Source organism: Ochotona curzoniae, unplaced genomic scaffold (assembly GCF_017591425.1).
Source record: "Ochotona curzoniae isolate NIBS_2020 unplaced genomic scaffold, NIBS_Ocur_1.0 contig_2754, whole genome shotgun sequence".
Classification (NCBI taxonomy): Eukaryota; Metazoa; Chordata; class Mammalia; order Lagomorpha; family Ochotonidae; genus Ochotona; species Ochotona curzoniae.
In genome coordinates this window covers 25,392,300-25,405,141 of record NW_024465582.1, presented here as the reverse complement: position 1 = coordinate 25,405,141, position 12,842 = coordinate 25,392,300, and the positions used below count along the sequence as shown (strand labels likewise).

The 12,842-nt window shown below is 42.9% G+C and overlaps 1 protein-coding gene across 3 annotated transcripts in view; it reads right to left on the bottom strand.

The window, feature by feature from the left end:
- MTREX (Mtr4 exosome RNA helicase) overlaps positions 1 to 12,842 on the bottom strand; it is a 79,294-nt gene that overhangs the window by 38,894 nt on the left and 27,558 nt on the right. For all 3 annotated transcript variants that reach the window (XM_040977541.1, XM_040977540.1, XM_040977542.1), the window contains 2 exons: positions 9,736 to 9,861; positions 4,418 to 4,568 (listed from right to left, as the gene is read on the bottom strand). In XM_040977541.1, coding sequence (XP_040833475.1) covers positions 4,418 to 4,568; positions 9,736 to 9,861 — 277 coding nt within the window. The remainder of the gene's footprint in view (positions 1 to 4,417; positions 4,569 to 9,735; positions 9,862 to 12,842) is intronic.

Below are 12,842 nucleotides of genomic sequence, written 5' to 3'. Positions count from 1 at the left end.
TAATGCTGGAAGCTCTGAGGTGTTACACAGTTGGACCTCAGTTACAAGAAAAAGGTTTTAAACGGGCAAACACTTCTGTCTGCCACACCCTTGGAACTATGCAACTACAAATAGTATGTCCAGAAATTAATTTACAGATTGTCAAAGTACATAAGGAGGGAAAGGAAAAAAAAGAAAACACGGAAACACGCAACCCGGCTTTCTCCTGGTTGTCCAGTCTCCAAACCAGTCTAACTACTGGCTAGGTGTGCATGTATAAACATCCTACTCATGCATGACTGAGTGCTAACTGAGCAAGACGAGTATTTCAATGATTCGTTTTTTAATTATTAAACCAGCTTTTAATCAAATATTTGCTTCAATGAAGGCATCTGATAATTTCTATGTCAGGTACATTTAATGATTTTCCTTTAGTACTAGCTTGCCCTCAATGTCTCCTTAATTCAGATTCTAAATAAACTAATTTTATTTTTTATGATACAATTTTTACTAGAAGATTTGTAGCTGCTTCAGGAAGCATTCTTGAGGCAAGCTTTGTGGCCCAGTCCAGCTAGCCAAGCTCCGTGGGACACTCATTCCTGCATAAGCACTGTTTAACTGGCGATTGTTCCACTTACAATCCAGCTTCCTACTGAGGCATCTGGGAAAACAACTGAAAACAGCCAAGGTACCTGCGTTCTGTCAATCATGTTGGAGACCAGGATGCTCGTCCTGCCTCTTGCCCTCTCCATGGCCCAGCCCTGCCCCCTGCAGTCATTTGAGGACGGCAGATATCTGTCTCTCCCTCTTTCTGGTTACCTCTGCCTTTCAAAAAGAAAAACTTAAAAAACAAAACAGCCCATGTTTTCATAATTCTCTCTCATGGTCCTTCCATATATATTTTTTGTTTCCTTCTTCTATATTAGAGAAGTTATTACATCCATTCTTATCACTTGACTTAAAAAGGATGCTCAAGGGCCAGCTGTAGGGTTTCCACCTACAACTGCTCAAGTCCTGGTTGATCCACTTCTAATTCAGATCCCTATTAATGGCCTGGGAAAAGCAAGGGAAGACAGCCTAGGTACATGGGTCCCACTGCTCACATGGGAGACGCTGGTGAAGCTTCTGGCTTCAGTGTGGCTCAGCCCCGAGTGATGCAGCTACCAGGGAGTCAGCCAATCTCTCCCTCCTTCTGATACTCATAAAAAATAAACATGAAATGAAACAACAAAAAAGTACATGGAAAATTTGTCTTTCCATCTTTCTGACTCTCAAACAAATAATAAAAATAAAACAATGAAAAAGTATAATCCATGCTATAACAAAAACACGGTTTGGTAGCAAGGCCTACTCTTCTAATATGAGTTCTGCCATTAATCAAATGTATAATCTTATGATACTGACTTTAGGGCCCAGTACGATGGCTCAGTGGCTGAATGTTCCAGTTCCACGTGCCGGGTTCCCATCTGGGCACCAGCTCATGTCCCGGCTGCTGCACTTTCTATCTAGCTCTCTGTTTATGGCCTGGGGGAAAGCAATGGCCCAAAGTTTGGGACCCTGCACCTGCACAGGAGACCCAGAAGAAGAAAGATCTTTCTCTGTTTCTCCTTCTCTTTGTAAATCTGCTTTTCCAATGAAAATAAAAAATGTTAAAAAAGAAAAAAAATCCTGACTTTAACTTCATTATGCCATACTTTTTCCTTTAAGAATTATTTACTTTTATTGGAAAGGTAAATTTACAGAGAAAGATTTTCCATCTGCTGGTTCATTCCAGGAAAATAGCCAGATTTGAGCCAATCCAAAGCCAGGAGCCAGGAAGCTCTTCTGGTCCTCCCACGTAGGTGTAGGATCCCAAGGCTTTGGGCCATCCTCAACTGCCTTTCCAGGCCACAAACAGGCAGCTGGATTGGAAGTGAAGTAGTTGGGACATGACCCAGTGCCCACATGGGTTGTCAGCATTTACAGGCAGAGGATTAAGTCAGTAGAGCCATCATGTCAGCCCTCTATCCTCATTTTCTTAAGAGATTTAACTTGCATAGATCATCTAAGCCTTTTTCATTCCTCTAAGTCACATTATATTTAATTTTGGTTACATAATAAAATGAGTTGTATGGGTTCATTCTCTAAATGGCCCTAAGAGCAGCAGCTGAGCTGATCACTAGCCAAGAGTCAGAAGCTCCCTCGGGATCTCCCATGCAGGTGCAGGGCCCAAGGACTTGAGCCATCCTCAACAGCCTTCCCAGGTTACCATCAGGGAACTAGACAGAAAATGGAGCAGCAGGAACATGAACCAGTGCCCATTCAGGATGCAGATTTAACCTATTTCTCTAACGCACAGCCCTAGGTTGTTTTTTTTTTTTTTTTTAATTTTCATTGGAAAGGCAGATTTATAGAGAGAAGAGACAGAGAAAGATCCACTGCCCCACTTCTCAAATGGTAATGGTTCTAACAGCTAGAGCTGAGGTACTCCAAAGCCAGGAGCTTCTAAATCTCCCACACAGATGCAGGGGCCCAAGCCATTGGACCATCCCCTAGTACTTTCATAGGTTACAAACAGGAAGCTGGATGGGATGTGGAGCAGCTGAGATACGACTCAGCGCCCATATGGGATGCCACACTTGGAAGTGGAGGATTAGTCAATTGAGCCATCACACTGATCCCACGGCCCCAGAATTTTTAAAGCTAGGGTCTGGCACTATGGCATAGTAGGTAAAACCGCTTCCTTCAATGCTGGTATCCTGTGTGGATGCCAGCTTGTGCCTCAGTTGCTCCACTTCAATCCAGCTCCCTGTTAATGGCCTACAAATGCAGCAGAGACTTGCCCAAATGTTTGTGTCCCTTCTACCCATGTGAGATCTGGACTAATGTCCTGGCTCCTGGCTTCAGCTTTGCCCCATGCTGGTCAATGAGGCCATCTAGTGAGGCAGTCAGTGCACAATCAAATCTTAAAAAAAATAAAGTAAAAAACTAGAATCAACGAGTCAGTGAGTGGAAAGCACTTAACACAGAGACTAAATGTCTAACAAATGATATCAAATATTATAGAACTGCACATGATTTAAAAAAGCATACAAATGAGAAAGAAAATGCAAATCTGTATACAGAGTGTTAATGCTGGCTGTATAACTCTGAGATTGATTTTTTTTTTCTTTCTGACTTTTTTTTACAACTACTATATACTGTTTAATGAGTTTTACCCAAACCAATAGTTTAAATCTTTGCCTCTATCTTAGTACTTTGTCTTTTGAGAGGTGAACAGATAGAGGATACTGGTTCATTTCCAAATGCCTACAAATGGTCAGAACTGGGCCAAAGATCTGAGCAAGGAACTCACTCCAGGTCTCCCTGTAAGGATTCAACTATCTGAGCTATCCCCAGTGTCCTGCCAGGGTCTACATTAGCAGCAATCTGGAAGCAGGAGGGGAGCCAGCTCTTGAATTCAAGTACCCCAACAAGCTTTAGCATCGTAACAGGCAAACACCTGCTCTCTCCTCCCCCATTCGAACTCTTATTCAGCTACATATTATGATCAGCCATAATTCCCTTTAAAGAATCAATGCACAATTCTAGCCTGTAGTTATCAGAGAAGACCTTTTGGACTTAAAAAGCATTAAGGTGGTGGGCCCGGCGCGGTGGCGCAAGTGGTTAAGGTCCTCACCTAGCACGCCCGGGATCCCATATGGGCGCCGGTTCTAATCCCGGTGGCCCCGCTTCCCTTCCAGCTCCCTGCCTGTGGCCTGGGAAAGCAGTTGAGGACGGCCCAAAGCTTTGGGACCCTGCACCCGCGTGGGAGACCCGGAAGAGGCTCCTGGCTTCGGACCGGCCTAGTATCGGCCTGTCGCGCTCACTTGGGGAGTGAATCATCGGACGGAAGATCTTCCTCTCTGTCTCTCCTCTCTGTATATCCGCCTTTCCAATACAAAAATAATAAAAATAAATCTTTAAAAAAAAAAAAAAAAAAAAAGCATTAAGGTGGTATCAGAAACTGGGAATCCTTAAAATGTCGGACTTCTAAATCCAGTGCAAGCATGTTATCACTTTGAAAATTCCTAAGTTTATGCTATGGCAGTTTTTTGCACTGTTAAATAGCAAAAGGTGAAGATAAATAAATACAAGCTTCTTATAAGTCAAATTCTAATACACTAGGACTTTTAAATGTCATTATTCAGAGATATGAGTTATCATGTGTTATTTTATGTCTGAAATAATAGTGGGTTTGAGGCAATTCTAGCAACATGTCCTTCTAGAGTTTTCTTACCTTCACTTTGAAACAGTCTAGTTAGTTATAATTACCAGATTACAGTTCTGTATTCCTTAATGTAAGGAGAAAAATATGGCTTCACAGAAAAAAGCAATGACCAAGGCACTGATCAATGTTGTAATGGTCTATTGAGTCTGCTAGTTAAACCAGGTTCTGCTATAATAAGTTTATACTTACTTTCTACCACTCCTGGAATTGCCCTATAATGCTGAAACTGGTAAAATGATTTTTCCAACATGTACTCAGGATTAATTTCTTCTACACGTAGTAAATTCAAAACCATGTTGTATGTCAAATGGAAAGCGCTATTTAGAGGATCAGCCGAGCCCTAAGAAAGAAAAAGGCAAGTCAAATATGCTGGTATTTGAAGTAAATTTACATAAATATTTTTAACCTATCATGATACTTATTTACTTAGTCATTGTTAGGAAATAGTACAGAAATGTATCAGTTCTCACGTTTAGCTAGCCAAAATGAAGATAAAATAGTTGATCTTAGGGTAAGGGAAAATCAAATCACAATACAACAGGAGCTAAAATAGCTTGCCCAAACATGTCCCTGTCTTCCTAGCGTGATTCGACTGCCTTTTCTTTTGAAGATTTATTTATTTCAAAGTCAGTGTTACAGAGAGGGAGTGAAAAGGAGACACAGAAGAGGCAGGGGGGAGAGAGGGACAGGAAGAGATGGACCCATTAATCTCCGTGTCTTCTACCTTCTGGCTCACTACCCAAATGGCTACAAAGGCCAGGGCTGGGACCAGGACAACGCCAGGAGTTCCACCCAAGTCTTCCTTGTGGACACAGAGGCCCAAGGACCTGGGCTGTTTTCTGCTGCTTACTCAGGTTCATTAAGAGGAGGTGGTTTGGAAGTGAGGCATTCAGGGACTTGAACTGGTGCTCAGATAAGATGCTGGCATTATAGGCAGCAGCTGAGCCTATCATACCATACCCTCAGCCCCCAGGATTCCGCTTCTATCTCCACTTTACCACCAAATCCCAGTGAGTAAAACTAGTTGAGTAGAGAGAAGTCACATGTCACTTACTAGGCATATACCTAAATGTGATGTAACATCTTATTTTTCCCTTTCTGACAAGTGGCTATTAATGTTCAACATGGTGGCTGTTCTTTTAGGTAATATTCCTAAATAATAATGATGAACAGAACTCCTTTACTAACGAAAACACAGGAGGAAAGAGAGGCAAACTTGACTTACTTAACTTAGGTTTTTCAATAAGCAACGTAGTCTGATCTAACAGAATACACAAATTTATTTTAGAATGATTCTAAGATAAAAATGAGTATCTTGAAATTCTTAGCTCCCTGAGATGACCTAAAACTGCGATTATATTTTCCCAAGCTTCTACACCACTCCTTATCTTTATTTTAATAATTCCCTTTGTTTGCCTAACTGTGGTTGTTATGAAAGGACTGGGCTAATGACCAGACGGTACATTCACTGTAAAACACATGGTACCAAAGATTTTACTGTGTAATAGTGTAACTTAAACTCATAGTAGATTTCATATGCAAAACACTCCCTTGACATCTGAACTTGTCTTTTAGCAATGTTTTTCCAGAAGTTCTTTTCTTAATAAAGTAGGAAGTTGAAAAGCATGTTTTTAGAATGGTCAAACTCTTCGAAGAAGTAGGATGAAAAGTTAAGAGTGAAATGTCACTATGTATAGAATACATATCTAAGCAGGCCATCAAAATAGAAATATAATCTGAGAATACTCGAAAAATCTTGAAATAAACAAGCCAAACAATCCCAATTTTTGGTACACACAGATGAAGATGGTCTCAAACAACTGTTTTTAAAGATTTTATTTAGCTTTAATTGGACAGACAGATTTACAGAGAGGAGAGACAGAGAAAGATCTTCCATCCACTGGTTCACTTCCCTAGTAGCTACAACAGACAGTGCCAAGTCAATCTGAAGCTAGGAGCCTGGAGCCTCTTCTGGGTCTCCCATGCAGATACACAGTCCCAAATCTTTGGGCTGTCCTTGACTGCCTTTCCCAGGCCACAAGCAGCGAGCTGGATGGGAAGTGGGGCCTCTGGGATTAGAACTAGTGCCCATATGGGATTCCAGGTGAACAAGGAACGGACTTTAGCCACTAAGCTACTGTGCCGGACCCAGATGGTCCCAAACTCTTAAAAGAGCCACATATTCTAGAAGGAGTTACTTAGTGTTAAAAAATCTTTATTTTTCCCACTTTCTTTTAAAACAGGGCCAACAGAAGTTTATATGACAGGCAGATTCTTACAGAACAGAGAAATAATTCTCCGAACAAACCAAATGTTCTTCTGCTACTTTCCCATATTATTTTCTTCAAGAAATCAAGGCCTTCAACGTAGCAAATGTTTACTTCTATCCACAAACTGTACCACTGTAATCCCAACTGCTGTTTTACAAAACATATATCTAAATTCTGCCCCCTGAAACTGAACTTGACATTTTGACACTGTATCTACATTAAACCAGGATAGTACCAACTCACACCTGTTATACAGGCATAAGTAAAAATAGCACTTGCTTTCACTCACAGTATCCAAACTTGGCTGGTACATACCATGGTTAAAGTATCTAAAATAAAATTTTTCTCTCTTCCTCTTTCCTATTCCTAAGGGACTTGCCTTCATACACAGGTTAGTGCTTTAACACTTACTCATTAAAGTCCCAGTCTGCAGCACCCACCAGCATGAGCTGGAGCTGGAGGCAGGTCGGACTAAGCCAGGATGCAACATGTGCTGCTGAGTGCAAAGATGAGAACCACACCAGTCTGAGCTGCAGCTCCCACCAGCACACGTAAGACCAAGAATGAGGGGAACCAAGTAGGAGAACTGCAAGGACTCCCCTGGTGAGCCACTGGTGAGCATGAGAGCTGGAACTCAGTAGTCCTGACCAAGCTGGGCAGGACTACAAAGCCCATTGGGTCTGCATGTGAGCTGGGAAGGAGGAGGGCAAGGCTGGGCTAAGGGCCATATCCATACATGAACCAGAGTAAGTACAGGCTGGCTGGGCTTCGCCACAGCATCAGCTAGCAGGTGCTAGAATTTAAGGGCAAGTTCAAAATCTGAGGGTGGGACTGGAAAATTCTGGGCACCCCTCTGATAGGCAGCAGTTCCCACTGGTGAGCATAAGAACCAGGGCTGGGGGCAAGGCTGGCTAGATAGTCGGGGGCACTGACCAGTATGAGAGTGGGCTAGATAGTGGGGTCAGTTGGGCTGAGTGAGGCTCCAACATGTATGGATGTGTACGACAGCCAAATGGAATGCAGGACAGACTGGATCAGCCTATGCACATGCCAACATGCACAGGAACCAAGGCTGGGGGTAGTTCTGCTGGGAGTTTCTTGGGATCGATCTGACTGGGCTGCAGCTCCCTCTGTGGTGCATGAAGGCAGTGTGTATGGTGGCTACAGTTAGGCTGGCCTACAGCATCCAATGGTTTGCATATGAGATGGGCCTGAGGAAAGAACTGACCAAGTGACTTCAACCACCACTGTATGTGAGGGTGATGTGGTTGATGGATTGAGCCCGACCCTGCATGGCTGGCACACACCAAAGTCAGGATGGGGGTCACCCTGCCGAGGTTGGGGACTCCGCAACTGGATCACTGGTCTCAGAATCCTAACCATGGTGAAAATCACAAAACCACGGCGTGCATGTGTCAGAACTGGACTGCCTCAGTTACTGAAAACAGTGCAGGGGACTGCATGCCCAGATGCTCACTGGGGACACGACAACCAGTTCACTGAGATATGCAGATGGCTAGTACTGTGGAGGGAAAAACAAACTGGACAGCTCTCCTGGTCAAGTTTTGACATTGAGTACCTAGGTGAATCAAGACTGTAAGGTGTACTATGTCGGCAAATAGACCTTGGAAGGATTTTCTCAACCTTGGAGCAACAAAATCAATAGCATCCCAGAACTACTGAAAGACTTGAGCAGTATCCTTAGAACATACTCCACATCGGGAACCCAGGATGACATTAGGTGGCTATCCCCTGATTCCCAGGTATTGATGTGGCTGGGCTGCTGGGAGCAGCCCTCTCCCCACTTTCCCCAGACAGGAAACAGAATTTCCCCAGAAGGAAAACGAATGGAGGTAGTTGTCTCATCCACTTTCTCCCATCTGTTGACTGTTCACACCATAATCAGTGGTCCACATGGGCATACATCCCTCTCTATTATGTGAACATCATAAAAACTAAAATGAGTTATTTAAAAAAAAAGTCCTGGCCTGAGAGTTCTATGCTTATTCTGCCTCATCCCTACCCTTTATTCATCCCTTAATAAATCTAAGGTTTTTTTTTTTTAACCACTACCACCATTCTAGCTCAAAGGTTCATCAAATCACACCAAGACTACCTTATTAAACATGCTAACTATTCTGTTTTCAAACTCCCTTACAATTTATTGATTATGCCACTGCCCAAGTGACTCACTTCCTAAATGGCAACACTGACTGGGTCTGGCTAGGCCAAAGCCAAGAACCAGGAGCTTCTTCCAGGTCTCCCAATGGGTTCAGGAGTTAAAGAACCTGGAATGTTTCCTCAGCTTTCCCAGATGGATTAACAGAGAGCTGGATCACAAGTGGAGCAGCCAGGACCCAAACAAGAGCCATTGGCCCAGCACAATAGCCTAGCGGTTAAAGTTCTCTCCTTGCAAGCACCAGGATCCCATATGGCCACGAGTTCTCATCCAGGCAGTCCCACTTCCCATCGAGCTTCCTGTTTGTGGCCTGGGAAAGGCAGTCCAAAGCCTTGAGACCCTGCACCAGCGTGGGAGACCTGGAAGAAGCTCCTAGCTTTGGATCGGATTACCTCTGGCCATTGAGGCCGCTTGGAGAGTGAGCCAAAGGACAGAAGACCTTTCTCTCTGTCTCTCCTCCTTTCTGTATGTATCTGACTTTCCAATAAAAAACAAACAAACAAACAAAGAAAAAAAACAAGACTCATTTATGCAGGCTGAGGCTTAATTGCTGCACCATAGCACTGGCTTATTTTCTTAATCCTAAACCCCATCCTTTTTTTTCTGAAATATTGTTTGCAGCACTAAAAATCAAAATACAACCTCCCACTCTGAATTAAAACCCTCATAAATTTTCCACCCAGTATATTGAACTTGCAATTATGGAGGAAGCTGAGTATCCAAAATACTGATACCACCTGCTCTTCTTCCTATTCTCACAGCAAAGAGCAGCTCCTGGAACCGAGGAGCCAAATACAGAAGAGGCCAAAATAAACAACGGGGTTCACTCCGGGAGCCTCTCATTCCTTAATTAGAGGTCTTGCTGATCACCTATTGGGTAAGTAGGCTACAAGATATCAATATTTGACTTAATCATACTCTTCCGCCTTCCTAGGTCCAGAAACGTTAGTAAATTAACTCACTTTGTAGAAGAGACCTGAACTGACACAGTTAACTTCCATGCCGGGTGCTGAAGAATCTTTCTGCAGCTTTTAGTGCAGGTCCAAAAGCTCAGTTACCTTCAGGAGCTGCTTTCCAACTGTTGGGCTCATCTTCTCATCGACCATGAGAATAACGATTCCTCTATCATCCATGCCCCTCCTCCCAGCACGACCAGACATCTGGATGTATTCACCGGAGGAAATCTGAAAAAAACACAAAGTGCAGAGTTTAGGAGAAAATCTGGCGAAAAACATATCCTTATGTTTCAGGGAAAAAAAATCATAAATAAAAATTAGATCACCCCAAGAGAGGGAACATGATGGAAAAAAGCATGAACTTTGAGAAAGACTTTCAAAACTAGAAAAATGCCAAACACTTCAAATAACTTTGAAAATTCAAATTTTGCTTCAAAATTATTTAATTTTAACATTAAACTACTTACTGTTAATTTACACTTTCAAATATGCCACAGATACTGAGAAAGACTAGTTAATACCATTTGAGCTAGATTTTCTAAAAAACAGCAGAGCCTAAGAAAGGAAACAATTGTGCCTGGTGCAGTGCCCTGGCTGTTGAGCTCCTAGCCTTGTGTGTGCCGGGGTCCCACATGGGCACTGGTTCTAATCCCAGTGGCCCCGCTTCCTATCCAGCTCCCTGCTCATGGCCTAGGGAAGCAGTCAAGGTCAGGCCAAAGACTTGCGACACTGCAAACAAGTGGGAGACCCAGATGAGGCTCCGGGCTCCAGATCAACTCAGCTCTGGCTGTTGTAGCAGCTTGGGGAGTGAATCACTGGACGAGGGATCTTCCTCTGTGTCTCTCCTCCTCTCTGCATATCTGACTTTTCCAATTAAAAAAAAAAACCTTAAAAAAAAAAAAAGAAAGCAAACAGCTACCCAAACTCAACCAAACATCAGAAATCTGAATTTAAACCATGTTTTATAATGGATAAGGTTTTCCTGTAGTTTCTGTTTTACTTTTTACCTGTGTCTAGACTGATTTTTTTGAAAGATTTATTTTTATTTTTATTGGAAAGTCATTTATAAGAGAAGAGGAGAGACAGAGAAGAAAGATCTTCTATCCATCGATTCACGCCCCAGGTCGTCACCACGGCTGGAGCTGAGCCAATCCAAAGCCAGGAGCTCTTCCAGGTCTCCCATGCAGGTGCCGGGTCCCAAGGCTTTGGGCCGTCCTCAACTGCTTTCCCAGGCCACAAGCAGGGAGCTGGATGGGAAGTGGGGCAGCTGGGTGAGAACCGGTGCCCATATGGAATACTGGCGTGTGTAAGGCAAGCACTGTAGCTGCTAAGTTTCTGTGCCAGGCCCTACATTGATTTAAAAAAAAAAAAACACAGAAAGAGAATAAACTGTAATTAAAAAAAAAAAACTCGGGCCCAGTGGCCAAAGTCCTCACCCTGAATGCGCCGGGATTCCATATGGGTGCCGATTCTAATCCTGGAAGTTCCACTTCCCATCCAGCTCCCTGCTTATAGCCTGGGAAAGCAACTGAGGACATCCCAGAGTTTTGGGACCCTGCACCCGCGTGGGAGACCCTAGAAGAAGTTCCTGGCTCCTGGCTCTGGATCAGTGCAGCACCAGCCGTTGTGCTCACTTGGGGAGTGAATCATCAGATGGAAGATCTTCCTCTCTGTCTCTCCTCCTCTATGTATATCTGAATTTCCAATAAAAATAAATAAATCTTACAAAAAAAAAAAAAACACAACAACTTAAGAATCATTACACTACAAGAAGGCATACTACTGGGGGAATAGAAAAACAGATGGAAGGCAGACAGGCGCCATGGCGCAGCAACCTAAGCCTCCACATGTGGTGTCAACATCACATATATGTACCAGTTTGTGATCCTTCTTCTCCTCTTTGGATCCAGCTCCTTGCTAATGTGCTTGGAAAGCAGCAAAAGAGGGTTCAGATCCTCAGGCCCTTGTACCCATATGGAAGACACGGAAGAACCTCTGGGCTTTGTAGCAGCTCAGCTCCAGGTGCTGCAGCCATCTGGAAAATGGCCCAGCAGATGGAAGATTTCTGTCTCTGCATAACTCTACCTTTCAAATTTAGAAGGCAAAAAGCAAAAACATATTGGACAAGCCCAGACCAATCAAGACATTGGAATGAAAGTGAGCCTTATACAGAACGACATTTGACAAGGCAGTAATCCTACAGCATCATTACTTCTGCAAGTTTCTAATTTTGTAATTATGACCTTGAATTACATAAAAGTAAGTTGCTTTCTAAAATCCAGCCATTTATTTACTCCTTCTGTTTTGTTGTTGTTGTTGTTTTGTTTGAAAGACAGATTTACAGAGAGGAGGGGAGATAGAAAGATCTTCCATCTGCTGGTTAGCTCCCTAAATGGCTGATCAGAAGCCAGGAGGACCTTCTACTGGGTTTTGTAGTAGGTGCAGGGTTCCAAGGCGTTGCCTCATCCTCCACAGCTTTCCTAGGCTGTAGGCAGGGAGCTGGATGGAACACGAATGAGCATCCATATGGGAGCCGGCGACTGCAGCTGGAGCATTAGCTAGTGGAGCCATCGTGCTGGCCCTGTTCATTCACTACACACACTATCCACAAAAGAACAAAGCAAAACTCACAAAAGTTATTTTGTTTCATGAAATAATTTTAAACAAAGATCACTGAAAAGTTAAAAGAAATTTGCATTAATTTAAAACAAAGCATATCAAAAACTTCACTGTTTTCCAATTAAAGATCATGTTCCACATCATCTTTGAAAATGTGGCAGAAAATCACGGAAGACTGTGTAAGCATTTCTAAACTAAGCACATTCTCACAATACCCAATCCTCTGTAGAGCAGTGAGCACATTTTAAAATGAAAGAAACCAAGAAAAATGCATTCCCTCCGAGTTCTATAATGGGCACCTTTCACGGTTTAGATGATGAATAATTGCTGCTAACAACTTCTCTATGCAGAAAACAGGATTACTTTCAACTTTATCCGAATCCCAGACTATGCCTTGCCCTGGACACTAACTAGAAAATTTTCTGCCAACACCGATTTTTCATCCTAGTCAATACTCCATCGCCTGCCTGGCAAATATCCATTTATTCTTGCTTTACTTTTTCCAAAGTTTTTTTTTTTTTTTTAATAATTAAAGATATTGAAACTCAAAAAGAGGGAAGCAACTCCCAACCAATAACATATCAAACATC